This window comes from Desmodus rotundus, chromosome X (assembly GCF_022682495.2).
Source record: "Desmodus rotundus isolate HL8 chromosome X, HLdesRot8A.1, whole genome shotgun sequence".
Classification (NCBI taxonomy): Eukaryota; Metazoa; Chordata; class Mammalia; order Chiroptera; family Phyllostomidae; genus Desmodus; species Desmodus rotundus.
In genome coordinates this window covers 92823243-92838331 of record NC_071400.1, presented here as the reverse complement: position 1 = coordinate 92838331, position 15089 = coordinate 92823243, and the positions used below count along the sequence as shown (strand labels likewise).

At 38.5% G+C, this 15089-nt stretch overlaps 1 protein-coding gene across 2 annotated transcripts in view; it reads left to right on the top strand.

Moving 5' to 3' along the window:
- The window catches only part of REPS2 (RALBP1 associated Eps domain containing 2), a 208679-nt gene that overhangs the window by 176613 nt on the left and 16977 nt on the right, over positions 1 to 15089 (top strand). For both annotated transcript variants that reach the window (XM_024569913.3, XM_024569912.3), the window contains exons 15-16: positions 7953 to 8036; positions 9103 to 9248. In XM_024569913.3, the coding sequence (XP_024425681.2) occupies positions 7953 to 8036; positions 9103 to 9248 (230 nt within the window). The remainder of the gene's footprint in view (positions 1 to 7952; positions 8037 to 9102; positions 9249 to 15089) is intronic.

Genomic DNA, 15089 nt, shown 5'->3' with positions numbered 1-15089 from the left:
ATCTATGCAAAGCACCTAGAGTAACATGACACATAGTAAGTGTTTTGTGTTTTGCAGTATTTATTAATAACAGCCATAATGCATTTATCTGTAATGGAAAGGAAAAGGCTATAAGAAAAAGTAGGAACTAGAAATTGCACATGTTAAGAACCTGTAAAACGGGTTTAGAACAAGTGGGAGTTGTTTGGGAACCAAGATTTCTAGCTAGGGTGGTGAAAATGTAGGAGCAGATGGGATTACTCTGGGAAAGAATGAACAGGGAGGGAAAAATGGGGCAGGAAACTGAAGACAAAACCTTCAAACATCTACATCTGAGAGATAAGAGGAGTCAAAAGAACAGAAATATAAGATTATAGTAGGAGATCACAGCTCATCAGATGCCAGGGACTGGTGTTTAAAAAGGTAGTCAAGGGCACCATGCTGAACAGAAGGTCTAGAGAAGACTAGAAGAGGCAGCTGGATCCTGGTAAATGGAAGAACAGTATTGCCTTTGGGGCCAACCTTTTCAGTGGAGTCAGGAAGAGGGGATATTCAGAAGATGCTGGGTTAGGGATAAAGTGGGCACACTAAGACTGGCTCTTGTTCTTCAGTGTGTTTCTGCAACACAGATTAGTTTGTGGGTAGAGGACTGATGTCAGTTTAATGTGGGCATCGTGGTTCACATTGAGGGTCCCCCCCAGAATGTTAATATTTTGCATTACTGGCTGATAGCAGCTGAAGGCAAAGTGCTCTAGCACAGCTGAATGTGGCAGGCTGGGGCTTAGGGAATGGGAAGACATGGCACCCAGTCTCCCTGGGTCTTATTTGGCTGATTGGTGACTGCTCTGTCTGGAAGGACTTTGGGGCCAGTCTTTGTACATTCATTGACTGATTTTGTATCACTTAGTTGGGGGAACCCCTTTGTTTAGTCTTTCTGTCATGCTTACCCTCCTGCTACCTTATTTAAGGTAAAGAGTAATACCTACTAGAGTGTTTCTTTTTCTATTTTGTTTTTTGCTTTGGGTAGCATGGACATTTTATTTGTTTATTTATTTTAATTTTTAATTTAATCTTTATTATATTTTTTCCATTACCATTTTGTCCCCTTATACCCCCTACCCCAGCAATCACCACACTGTTGTTCATGTCTATGAGTCCTTCCTCCTTTTTGCTTAATCTTCCCACCCCCTCTCCTCCCCTTGCACCAGCTGTCATCTGCTCTCCCCATTCTCCTTGTTAGTTCAGTATGTTCATTAGATTCCATATATAAGTGAAATGATACGGTATTTGTCTTTCTCTGACTGGCTTATTTCACTTAGCATAATGCTCTCCAGGTCCATCCATGCTGTTGCAAAGGGTAACATTTTCTTCTTTTTTTATGGCCCATTAGTATTCTATTGTGTAAATGTCCCATAGTTGTTTTGTCCACTCACCTACTGATGGACACTTAGGGTGCTTCTATATCTTAGTGATTGTAAATAACGCTACAGTGAACTTAGGGGTGCTTATGTTCTTTCAAATTAGTGTTTTGGGTTCCTTCAGATGTATTCCCAGAAGTGGTATCGCTGGGTCAAAAAGCAGATCCATTTTTAATTTTTGAGGTATCTCCATACTGCTTTCTATAGTGGCTGCACCAATCTGCATTCCCACCAACAGTACAAAAGAGTTTCCCTTTCTCCACATCCTTGCTGACACTTGTTTGTTGATTTATTGATGATGGCCATTCTGACAGGTGTGAGGTGATATCTCATTGTGGTTTTCATTTGTTTTTCTCTGATGATTCGTGATGTTGAGTATCTTTTCATATGTCTGTTGGCGATCTGTATGTCCTCCTTGGAGAAATGTCTATTAGGCCCCTTGCCCATTTTTTAATTGGTTTGTTTGTTTTTTTGGTGTTAAGTTTTGTAAGTTCTTTATAAATTTTGGATATTAACCCCTTGTCAGATGTATCAGCTTTTTTAGTGTTAAGTTTTGTAAGTTCTTTATAAATTTTGGATATTAACCCCTTGTCAGATGTATCAGCAAATATATTCTCCCAGTCAATGGGTTGTCTTTTTATTTTGTTGATGGTTTCCTTTGCTGTGCAAAACCTTTTTAATTTCATGTAGTTCCATTTTCTTATTTTTTATTTTGTTTCTCTTGCCTGGGGAGATATATCTGATAAAATATTCATATGAGCAATGTTTGAGATTTTGCTGCATGCGTTTTCTAGGATTTTTATAGTTTTGGGTATAACATTTGAGTCTTTGATCCATTTTGAATTTATTCTTGTGTGTGGTGTAAGAAGGTTATCTAATTTCATTTTTTGGCTCATATCTGTCCAATTTTCCCACCACTGTTTATTGAATAGGCTATCTGTAGCCCATTTTATGTGCTTGCTTCCTCTGTTGAATATTAATCGACTATAAAGATGTGGGTTTATTTCTGGGCTCTCTATTCTGTTCCATTGATCTATGTGCCTGTTTTTATGCCACTAGCATGCTGTTTTGATTACTATGTCCTTATAGTACAGTTTGATGAGGTACCATGAGTCCTCCAGCTTTGTTGTTCTTTCTCAGGCTTGCTGTTTCTATGTGGGGCCTTTTGTGGTTCCATATACATTTTTGAAATATTTGTTATAGATCTGTTAAATACGCCATTGGAATCTTCATTGAAATTGTGTTGAATCTGTAGATTGCTTTGGGTAGCATGGACATTTTAATGTTAATTCTTTCTATCCATGAACATGGTATGTGCTTCCACATATTTGTATCTTTTCTAATTTCTTTCTTCAGTGTCTCATAATTTTCTGAGTACAGGTCTTTTACATCTTTTCTTACATTTATTCCTATGTACTTTATTCTTTTTGAAGCAATTGTGAATGGGATTGTTTTCTTGATTTCCCTTTCTGTTTTTTGTTATTGCCCATATAAAAATACAATGGATTTCTGGATATTAATTTAGTATCCTGCTACTTTGCTGAATTCATTTATCAGTTCTAGTAGTTTCTTGGTGATATCTTTGGGATTCTCTATGTACAGTATCATGTCATCTGCAAATAAAGACAGTTTTACTTCTTCCTTTCCAATTTGGATGTCTTGTATTTCTTCTTCTTGTCTGATTGCTGTAGCTAGGATTTCTAGTACTATGTGGAATAAGAGAGGTAAAACAGGCTTCTCTGTCTTGTTTCTGATCTTAAGGGGAAGGCGTGTAGTTTTTGCCCATTGAGTATGATGCTGGCAGTGGGTTTGTCATATACAGTCTTAATCATGTTTAGGTATGTTCCCTCTATTCCCGCATTGGTGAGAATTTTTATCATAAATGGGTGCTGGATTTTATCAAATGCTTTTTCTGCATGTATTTATATGATCATATGGTTTTTATCCTTCATTTTGTTTATGTGGTGTATCACATTTATTGATTTACAAATGTGGCACCAACCTTGCATTCCCAGAATAAATCCCACTTGATCATGGTGTATGATCTTTTTGATACATTGCTGTATTTGGTTTGGTAATATTTTGTTGAGGATTTTAGCATCCATGTTCATCAGGGATATTGGCCTATAATTTTCTTTTTTGGTGGTGTCTTTTTCTGGTTTTGGAATTAAGATAATGCTGGCCTTGTACAATGTGTTTGGGAGCCTTCCCTCATGAATGTTATGAAATAGTTTGAGGAGAGGTGTTAGTTCTTCTCAGAATGTTTGGTAAAATTCACCTATGAATCCATCTGGTCTAGGGATTTTGTTTGTTGGGAGTTTTTTGAGTACTGCTTCCATTTCATTAGGTGTAATCTGTCTATTCAGATTCTCTGATTCTTCCTGATTTAGTTTTGGAAGACTGTATCTTTCTAGGAATTTATCTGTTTTGTCCAGGTTATCCAGTTTGTTGGCTTATAGTTCATAATATTTTTTTTTTACATTTCTTTGGTGTCAGTTGTTATTCCTTGTCTTACATTTCTGACTTTATTTGGGTCCTCTTTCTTTGTTTTTTTGATGAGTCTAGTTAAAGGTTTCTCAATCTTGTTTATCTTTTCTAAGAACCAGCTCTTGGATTAATTGATATTTTTTTAAAATCATTTTTCAAGACTCTATTTTGTTTATTTCTGCTCTGATCTTTATTATTTCCTTCCTTCTATTCAGTTTGGGCTTTGTTTGGTATTCTTTCTCAAGTTCCTTTAAGTGTGAAGTTAGATTGTTTACTTGAGCTTTTTATTGTTTCTGAGACAGGCCAGTAATGCTATGAATTTCCCTTTTAGAACTGCTTTCCCAGTGTCCCACAGATTTTGGATTGTTGTGTTCTCATTTCCATTTGTTTGAAGATATCTTTTGATTTCATCCTTGATCTCTTTGTTGACCCATTCATTGTTTAATAACATATTACTGAGCTTCCATGTCTTTGTGTGTTTTTCAGTGTTTTTGTGATTGATTTCTAGTTTCATAGCATTGTGGTCAGAGAAGATGTTTGATATAATTTCAATCTTCTTAAATTTATTGAGATGTGTTTTGTGTCCTAGCATGTGGTCTATCCTAGAAAACGTTCCTTGTGTACTTGAAAAGTATGTATATTCTGCTGCTTTGGGATGAAATGCTCTGAAGTAGCAATTAAATCCATGTGATCTAGTGTGTCATTTAAAGCTGCTGTCTCCTTGTTGATTTTCTGTCTGGAAGATCTATCCATTGAAGTCAAAGAGATACTAAAATCCCCGACTATGACTGTACTTTTGTCGATCTCTCTTTATTACTGTTGGGGGAGAGAGACCTGAGTCAGGAGGCCTCCCTTCCCCATCTCATTTTTTGTCTTACCATAAGAGATGAATTCAAATGAGAGACATATAGTGGAAATGAGATAGCAAGTTTATTTATGTAACACATGTGAGCACAAAGCCGCAAGGAGGTACCCAGCTAGTCTAAATGCTCCACATATAGTGAAAATAAAGTTGTAAGTTTGTTAGTAAGTTAGTGAGTTTGTTGTATACAATTGAGCCGACACTACAAGTGGGTACTTAGTTAATCTAAGTATGTCAGTTATTGAGGTTCATGGGTTATATACCTGAGCTGGCTTCTAGGTTCCACTCCTTTCCATTGGGAATAACGTACAGCTACAAAGGCTTTCTTTCTTAGTTAGTAAAGGCTCTTTGTCTTAGTGAAATTGTTATAGAGGCCCCCTTTCCAAGCATAGGCCCCCCTTTCCAAGCATAGGCTCTTTCTCCTGTGCAATTCCTGCTTGTGATGTTCAGTAAGATTGTTACAGAAGCCCCTTTTCTCAGCACAGTGTCAAGGACTCTCCTGTCCTCATGTGTTGTTTTGCTTGTAATGGTCTGTACACCTGACAATCTTATCAAACCAAGCTCAGGACTGCTGAGTTAATTGGTGAGACCTGTTTCCCTTTTGCTTCTAGCCTCTTGTGTTAAGTTCTTTGTTAGACTGTGATGGCAGGGGCTCTGCTTTATTTCCCCTCTGGCCACTCATTCCTAGCTGCAACCTAATACCTTTATGTCCATCAAGATTTGCTTCACACGTGTAGGTGCTCCTATGTTGGATGAGTAAGTATTTACTATGGTTATATCCTCTTGTTGGATTGTCCCCTTTATCATTATGTAGTGTTCTTCTTTGTGTCTTATTATAGCCTTGGTTTTAAAGTCTATTTTGTCAAATATAAGTACTGCTATCCCAGCTTTTTGTTTCTTCCATTTGCATGAAATATCTTCTCCCATCCCTTTCCTTTGAGTCTGTGTGTATCTTTCAAACCGCGGTGGGTCTCTTGCAGGCAGTAAATATATGGGTCTTGTTTTCCTATCCATTCAGCTACCCTATGTCTTTTGGTTGGAGCATTTAAACCATGTACATTTACAATGATATTGATAGATACATATTTAATGCTTTTTTTATTGTTACATTATTTTCCTCTGTTCTTTTCCTTTCTCTTTTTCTTCTCCTCCTCCTTCTCGTCCTCCTCTCCCTCCTCCCCCCTTTAACATTTGTTGCAGTACTGGTTTGGGGTTAACACTTCTATATCTTTTTCTTGCCTTATTTCTCTTTCGATTTTAAATGATAGCCTTGTGGGTAAAGTAGCATTGGTTGTAAGTCCTTGCTTTTCATCACCTTGAATATTTTACACCACTCCCTTCTGGCCGGAAATGTTTCTGTTGAGAGATCAGATGACAATCTAATGTTCTCCCTTATAGGTAACTACCTGCTTTTGTCTATTGGTTTTTAAGATTCTCTTCTTGTCTTTAAGCCTTGTCATTTTGATTATGATGTATCTTGGTACAGGACTCTTTGGGTTCAACTTGTTTGGTACCCTGAGCTTCCTGGATTTGTGTGTCTTTTTCCTTCTCCAGATTTGGGAAATTTTCGATCATTATTTCTTCTAATAGGTTCTTGATCCCCTGCTCCTTCTCTTCTCCTTCTGCTATTCCCATGCTGTGGATGTTGTTACACTTCATTTTGTCCAAAGTGTCTCTTAAGGTCTCCTCATTTTTAAAAAATTCTTTTTTCTTTTTGCTGCTCTGCCTGGGTGTTTTTTTTTCTACCTTCTCTTCCAAATCACTGGTTTGATCCTCTGCTTCATCTAACATACTGTTTATTCCTTCCAATGTATTATTTATTTCAGATATTGCATTCTTTATTTGTGACTGGTCCTTTTTTAAGCTTTCCTTGTCTTTTTTTCATGCTGTTGAGTATCCTTATAATCATTACTCTAAACTCTATCTGATAAGTAGCTTGCCTCCATTTCATCTAGTTCTTCTGGAGAACTTTCTTCTTCTTTCATTTGGGTTCTGTTTCTTTGTCTTCCCATTTTGACTACTACTTTGTATTTTTCCAGTAGTTGTTAATCTAATCAGGTGTTAAGCTGATTAGCTGTTAAGTTGATCAAGCTGTAATCGGCAGCCTGGCTTAAACACCACAGGATGGGGCTATTACTTCCCCTAAGGCTGGTGCCATTCAGAGAGGAGTGCTCTGTTGAGAGTAATGGCTCCTGCAGTTTGGGGAATGACTCAGCACAGGGATCCTGGCAGCTGTTTGTTCCTTCAGTTCTCCCCAGATCCCCCAACCCCAGAGTCTCCTCAAGCGTCTCTAGTACACTCTGCCCTTCCTCTGCCAGAGCCCAGGCTAAGTGGCTGCAAACAAAATGTTGTCTGTTGGCCTTTTAAAAGGCTCTCTGCATCTCCAGCTGCCTCTCCCTGGCCAACAGAACCCCCTGCTACTTTTCATAGGTGGATGTTATCTGGATTCCTTTCCTGCTCTAGTACTGTAGGCTGGCAAGCCCATCTTGGGGTTCAGGCCCCACACTTCTCAGGGGGGTCCCCCCAGCTGCTGAAATACCCTCCAGAACTTCAGCTGCCACCTGTTGGGAGTCCTGCCAGCCCTCTCATGCCTTCTCTGCATTCCCTACCAGTCCCTGGTGAAGTGGTTTCATCTGTCTGTCTGTGGTTGTACGGCTTCTCTCCAACTAGTGTTCGTTTGGTTATTCAGGATGATTTCTCCACAGCTGAGCTGTAATTCCAAATTGGTCTTGGGAGGAGGTTAGTGTAGCTTCCACTTATTCCTCCACCATCTTGGATCTCAATCTAGAGTGTTTCTTTATTAAGAATTTAATATATTTTAAAAATTTCAGTGTTTTCTGTTTGATTATTGTTTTTGTTAGTGCTCAGGTTAAAATTTTAATTTTCCCAACCCTGTTTTTCCCATAAGCTTTGTTATTTTTAGTTTGAGTTTGTGAATTGTTATTTTTTAGCAATGTATATGTCCACTTAAAGAAGACATCCCTATGACTCCTTTTCCTGAGGTTCAACAATGCTGGAAGAGGGATGGGAGGGAAGAACAGGGTCTATGGAAGGTTTTTCCAAGGATCAGTAGACCTGCCCATACTTGACTGCAACTTAGTGTAAATCAGTTTCCTCATAGTGACTGTTTCCCTAAGTGCTCTTCATTATATATTTCGGTGGCTATGGTTTTGCATTTTTATCTTCTCATTGATCTTTTGCTGCAGTCTGAGCAAGGGTCCGAGGCTGAGCTACACCCCCAACTGAGCAGAGCCCCCTCCCAAGCTGCAGAGAGTAGTCCAACAAAGAAGGTAAGGCCAGCACAAGGGTGCTGCTGTGGTGGCATTGTGAGCCCTCTCTTGGGCTTCCTGCCTCTGTTAGCACATCTACCATTTTAAGGTTTTCATGTCCTGATGTGAATGTTAATGACCCAGATTTCCTAGAATTTGGGTTCTTTGTGAAGAATTCCTGAGCTGCACGTTGATGTCGCTGGCAGCTTGTACTTTCCTCTTCAACCCCCCAGCTAAATACAGTGGCTTTGCTGTTAGCAAGACAAAGAGGTGAGGTGGGGAGGGACAGATGCCTTTAGCAGAACCTTGCACACTGCTCAGCCTCTAGGAGCACCTTTTGGGGGTGTGGTAGTCTTCCCACCTTTGTCTTTGTGCTGTGGTCTCTTCTGCATCTCAGCTTCTTCACCTCAGCCCATTCACATTACTGAGTCCCAGATCATTTGCTCACTTAGCATTACTCATCCATTGTGCTATCCTTTTATCTTCTCACCCTCCTCTTGTCCTTCCCCATTTTCTCAGGCCCTTCTCTCAAGAAAGAGAGTGGGCCCTGGCTCAGGAACACAGGTGAAGCAGGTGCCTTCAAGGAAGCAGGCCAACTGTCTTCTTCTAGGAGACATCATGTAGTAACTGGGGGTAGGAAAATGGTGAACATAGGACTGAGACTGTTACAAACTTTAAAACTTAGAACATATTCCAAAAAGCCCCAAAGTGAGGCAAGAGCAAATTTTGTCTTCAGTAGAAAGGGCTCTGTGCTTTGAGATGCAAACAGCATTTACAATAGTAAGGAACGGAGGATGGATGGGTCCCTGGAATCTGATTCCTATGTCCTTCCAGGTGACAAAAAAGAAGTAATAGTCTGCAAGCATAAAAAAAAAAAAAAAAAACAAGGAGGAAAGAAAGGCTACTGGAATCTGATGCCTATATCCGTCCTGCTCTTGCTGAGCAGTGAATCAGCCACATATGCTCCGGTGTGGACTTCCAGTAGAGCACATGCCTGACCTTAGAGGAACATAGGGGTATTGGCATGATGGGGGAAGCATCTACATTTTTAACATTTGGGGGTTTTCGTTTTGTTTTTAATCTATAGGACGTACCATATTCTCAGCCTCCATCAAAGCCCATCCGTAGGAAATTACGACCTGAAAATCAAGCTACAGAAAATCAAGAGCCTTCTGCCACTGTTGGCGGGCCAGCGTCTACAGCAACTGTGAAACCCCATCCAACAGTCCAAAAGTAAGTAGAAGAGATGAGTGAGAGCAGTGTCAGAAACTTCCTTTTAAATCTTTATATATATGTACATGTAGATATGTATACATTTATACTCATACCATAAAAAGGTATGATTTTATGGATGCAGTCTTACCTTACTCATCTCTGTGATGGGATTACCATTTTCCAGTCACACAGAAACAAGCTTCTAAGCCATAGGTCCTATCCTGACCCAAGGGGCAAGCGAAGACAAGGCTGTGGTGTATTTCGATTTGATTTGATTTCTTTCCCTTCCTCCCCCTTCTTCCACTCCTTATGCTGGCTCACATTTTCCCATGAAGAAGACTGGTCTAACTGTCAGTTTTCCCTCTTTGCCTGTCTTATCTTATGTTTCCCCATGGAAAATAGCTCTAGCTTCATGACCCTTGTATCCAACTTTCAGTAGATGTGGGATATGATTTCTTCTTAAAAATTGTCTTAAAATTTATTTTTAATTACAATTGACATACACTGTTATATTTGTTTCAGATGTACAACACAGTGATTCAACATTTATATTTCTTACAACTAAGTCTAAGTAACCATCTTTCACTATACATAGTTTATTATGGTGTTATTGACTCTTTTCCCTATCTGTACATTACATCCCCATGATCTTTTTAATCCCCGTAAAGTTTCTGTTGTTGATCATCTCAGGACAGAATCATCAACTGCAGTGTCTCCATAGCCAGCTGTAACAGACATTGGAGGGTAGGTGGGTACTGAGGGAACAATGCTTTGGAGAAATAATCCTTTCTCAAAGGCTCTGGCTTAAGAGCTAGCACTTGCCTCAGTTTCCCTGTTGTGGAATTGAGCAAGGTGTTGAGGGCAGAAACCTGTTGCTGTGTATGACTTCAAGTGAGCCCTACTGGTCACCAATGTAAATGCTCGAGATCCATCATGAAACTGCTCTAGAGACCTTGCAGGTCTCAGCGACTGCTGTGGATTTTCTCTTGCTTTCACTGTTATGGAAAGAAAAGCAACAGGTATTTTCTTTTTAAAATTTTTCAATTAGAGTTTACATTGCACATCATTTTGTACTAGTTTCAGGTATACAGCATAGTGGTCAATCATATACATTATAAAGTGTCCCCTCCTTCCCATATTTCAGTACCCACCTGGCACCATATATAGTTATTACAGTATTATTGACTGTGTTCTCTGTGCTGCACTTCACATCCCCATGACTATTTTGTAACTAAGTAAAGCAACAGGTTTTTTGGGTGTAACTTGCCTTTGAAGCCAAAGCCCTATTCTAAATCTCTGTAGCATTCTTTTTCAGAGGATGGTTTTTGTTTTTGTTTTTCCAAATGGATAGTGCCCTGCTGCCATCAGTGCTTAAAGGAAGTATATTTTGTCTATATACGTCACTGAGAGCTTTCATCTTCCAGCCACCCCAAGCCTAGGGCATGGATCTCTATCAGGGACAAACATGGCTAAACTTTCTTTCATGTAATTCCCCCGCTTTCCACTTTAATCTCTGCTTCACATTAATGATAGTCAGTCAGTGGTGGCTACAACATCCTCCAGAGGGGATTGGCAGGGCAGTTGGGAGTGTTCACAAAGAGATCTTTTTCATTTTCTTACCTTTATTTGTTATTTTTTAAACAGCTTTATGGAGATATAATTCACATAGCATACAATTCACCCTTTTCAGTGTACAATTTAGTGGTTTTTAGTATATTCGCAAAGTCGTGCATCACTATGATCTAATTTTTTAACATTTTCATCACCCCCCCAAAGAAATTCTGTGTCCATTAGCAGTCATTTTCCATTCTCCCCTCTCCTAAGCCCCAGGCAGCTACTAATCTACTTTCTGTCTTTATAGATTTCCCTGTTCTGGGCATTTTATGTGAATGGAATCATACATGTAGTCTTTTGTGAGTCGCTTCTTTTATTTAGCATAATATCTTCAGGGTTCATCCATGTTGTAGCATCATGAATCAGAACTTAATTCTTTTTTATTGCTGAATAATTTCCCATTGTGTTGATGGACCACATTTTATTCATCCATCTATCCATCAGTTTATGGCCATTTGGGTTGTTTCTATTTTTCAGATTTTAAGAATAATGCTGCTATACTATTTGTTTACAAGTTTTTATGGGGACTTATGTTCTCATTTGTCTTGAGCATATACCTAGGGATAGATTTGCTGGATCTTATAGTAAGTCTATGTTTTACAGTTTGAGGAATGGCCAAACTCTGTTCCACAATGGCTACAGTGTTGTACAATCCTGCCAGTAATGTATGAGAGTTCCAGTTTCTTCTCTTCTTTGCCAATGCTTGTTATTATGGTTCTTTTAAAATTGTAGCCATCCTAGTGGGTGTGAAGTGATATCTTATTGTGGTTTTCATTGCATTTTCCTAATGACTAATTATGTCCAGCATTTTTTCATGTGCTTATTGGCCATTTATCTTATTTGAAGAAATGTCTACTCAGGCTCTTTGCCCATTCTTACATTGGATTATTTATCTTTATTTTTGACTTAGAGTTCTTTATATATTCTGAATACAGGTACCTTATCAGATATCTAATTTGCAAATATTTCCTCCAATTCTGTGGGTTGTCTTTTCACTTTCTTGATGGTATTATTTGCAGCACAAAGGTTTTGAATTTTGATGAAGCCCAATTTTTCCATTTTTTTCTCTTGTCACTTGTACTTTTGGTATCACCTCTAGGAAACCATTGCCTAGCCCAGGTTCATGAAGATTTGTTCCTGTGTTTGCATCTAAAAGTTTTATAGTTTCAGGTTCTAGACTGAAGCCTATGATCAACTTTGAGTTCATTTTTGAGTATAGAATGAGGAAGGGGTCCAACTTTATTCTTGTGCATGTGGATATTCAGTTGTCCCAGCACCATTCGTTGAAAGGAGATATTTTATCTGCTTGTTCAGTGACTGTCCCTTACCACGATACTCTGTCATTGGTTAGGTAACCACGTGGTGTCAGGCTGAGAGATAGCACCCACCAGCAACACAAATAGTGCTGTAAATGGCAGGGAGTTAAGCTTTGGGGTCAGGGACCTTCATGCAACCAATTTTAGTTCCCAGACCAGTTTATTTTGGAGTGATAAGAAGTGACTTAGCATTCATAATTTTTTAAGCCTCGAGGAGAGATACAGCCGGGCACATGGTGGTTAGTCTATATGTGGTCCTTTCTCAACCAGGATTCTGGGAAAGAATTAAGCTCTGATGCCCTTAGACATCCATTGTCTATAGTAAGTAGACCTCATATTCATCTAGATTGGTCTTTACTGTGTATCCTCTTTAGGTAAATTGAGAAAAGTCACAAATCATTTTCTTAATTCTGTAACAGAACATTCGTTAAGAAAGGCTAAAAAATAGGTTAATTGCAAAATCCTCATCAGCTCTTCAGGAAATGAACATCAGAACTGGCCTATTATAAGAAAGAAATTCTCATTTACATATCATCTTTGCCTACTCTATTTAAGGCAAAGGAACTGAGTCCAAGTTATAAATCATATCATAAACAGATCTCAGATTGTGTAATCATTAATACCTGCCCTTAAGGTCAAAAGTGGAGTTTTTCTCTAAAATAATTCGGCTTAATTGGTTTCCCCCCACATCTCGTGTATCTGCTTAGCATGGAGTTTGGAAAATAGAATGGTTGGAGCAGTTTGGAGATATGTGATGTTGAGTGACAGCACTATGACTAAACTTACGCTAGCCTCCGTGGCTTCTGCTCATCTCTTTAACCCCAGGAGGTGTCCTGTACCACTTAAGCGCATGTCCAGCAGCCAGTGTGGCAGTGTCAGCATGCCTACATAATGTTCTCAATGTGGTATAATATCAAAACCAGAAAATGGGCATTAGGACACTGTATGTGTATACAGTTGACGCTTGAACAATGTGGGGTTTAGGGTCATTGACCCCCCCCATAAAGTAAAAAATCCATGTACAAATTTTTACTATCCAAAAACTTGGTGTCTGCAGGGGATTGGTTCCAGTACCCCCACACTATCCCCTGCAGATACCAAAATCCATGGATGTCCAAGTGCCCTATAGAAAAATTGGTCAGTCAGTGCATCCACTCAGTCTTTCAAATCTGTGGACTCCCAACCATGGATGGAAAACAGTGCAGGTATTTATCGAAAAAAATCTGCATATAAATGGGCGTGTGCAGTTCAAACCTGTGTTACTCAAGGGTCAACAGTAGTTCATTGCTATTTTATCCCATGTGTAGAGTCTTTTAACCAGCACTGTAATCAAGATATAGGAGTTACACCTATTTTCTCTTCTCAGCCATTTCTTTCCCCTGGCAACCACTAACCTGTTTTCTATTTCTGTAGTTTTGTCATTTTGATAATGTCATATAAACACAGTCATACAGCATGTGTCTTTTTGCACTTGGCATAATACCCTTGACATCCATTCAAGTTGTTATATGTATCTCAATTAGTACTGCTAAGCAGTATTCTATGGCATAGATGGCCTGCAATCTGTTTAGTCATTCACCTGTTGAGAGACATTTTGGTTGTGTCTAGTTGTTGAGTATTACAAATAAAGCTGCTGTGAGCATCTGTGGAATGGTTCTTGTGTGTACATAAGTTTTCATTTCTCTGGGATAAATGTTCAGGAGTGTCATTGTTGGGTTGTGTGCTATATGTAGGTTTGTTTTTTAAAGAAACTGCCAAGTTGTTTTCCAAAATGGCTGTACCATTTTATCTTCCCACCAACAGTATATGAGACATTCAGTTCCTCCACATCCTCACCAGCATTTGGTATTGTCACAATTTTTTTGTTTTAGCTATTCTAATAGGTGTGTAGTGCTATTCCATCATGGTCTTAATTTGCATTTTCCTAATGGCTAGTGATATTGAACATCTTTTCATGTGTGTATTTGCCATCATATATCCTCTTGGGTGATAGGTCTCTTCCTGCCCTTTGCCTCTTTTCTGATTGAATTGTTCTTTTTACTGTTGAGTCTGAGAGTTCTTTATATATTCTAAATACAATTTGGTGAAAGTTGACATCTTGACTATGTCGAGTCTTCCGATTCAGGAACATGATCTGTTTCTCCATTTATTTAGGTCTTACTCTATTTCTTTTATCAGTGTTGCATAGTGTTCAGCATGTAAGTTCTGTACATGTTTTGCTATATCTAAGGATTTCAGTTTGAGTCTTTGTACGTGATATTGTATTTTTTTATTTTGATTTTCAAGTGTTCATTGTTAGTATATTGAAACACTTTTGATTTTTGTATGCTAATCTTCTATCCTGTAAATTCACTTTTATTCATGCTGAAATCACTTAGTAGTTGCAGGAGATTTTGTAGATTCCTTGGGATTTTCTACATAGACTATCATGTCATCTGCAAATATAGACAAGTTCATTTCTTTTCAAGATGTGCACCCTTTATTTCCTTTTCTTGCATTATTATGCTGCCTAAGACTTCCAGTATTGTGTTGAAAATAGTGATGAGAGTAGAAATTCTCATCTTCTTCCTAATCTTTGTGGGGGGAACATTCAGATTTTCATTAAGTATGACATTAACTGTATTTTTTTGGTAGAAATTCTTTATGAAGTTGAGCAGGTTCACCTCTATTCATAGTTTTCTGAGAGGTTTGTTTTTTTAATCATGAATAGGTGTTGAGTTTTATCATGTGCCTTTACTACATCAATTTATATGGTCATGTGATTTTTGTTCTTTCACCTATTAGAATGGTGGATTACATTGATTGATTTTTGAATATTGAGTCAATCTTGCATTCTTGGGATAAACTCCTTTTGGCCACGGTATATAATTCTTTTTATATATTGCTGAATGCTGTTTGCTAATATTTGGTTAAAGATTTTATATCTATA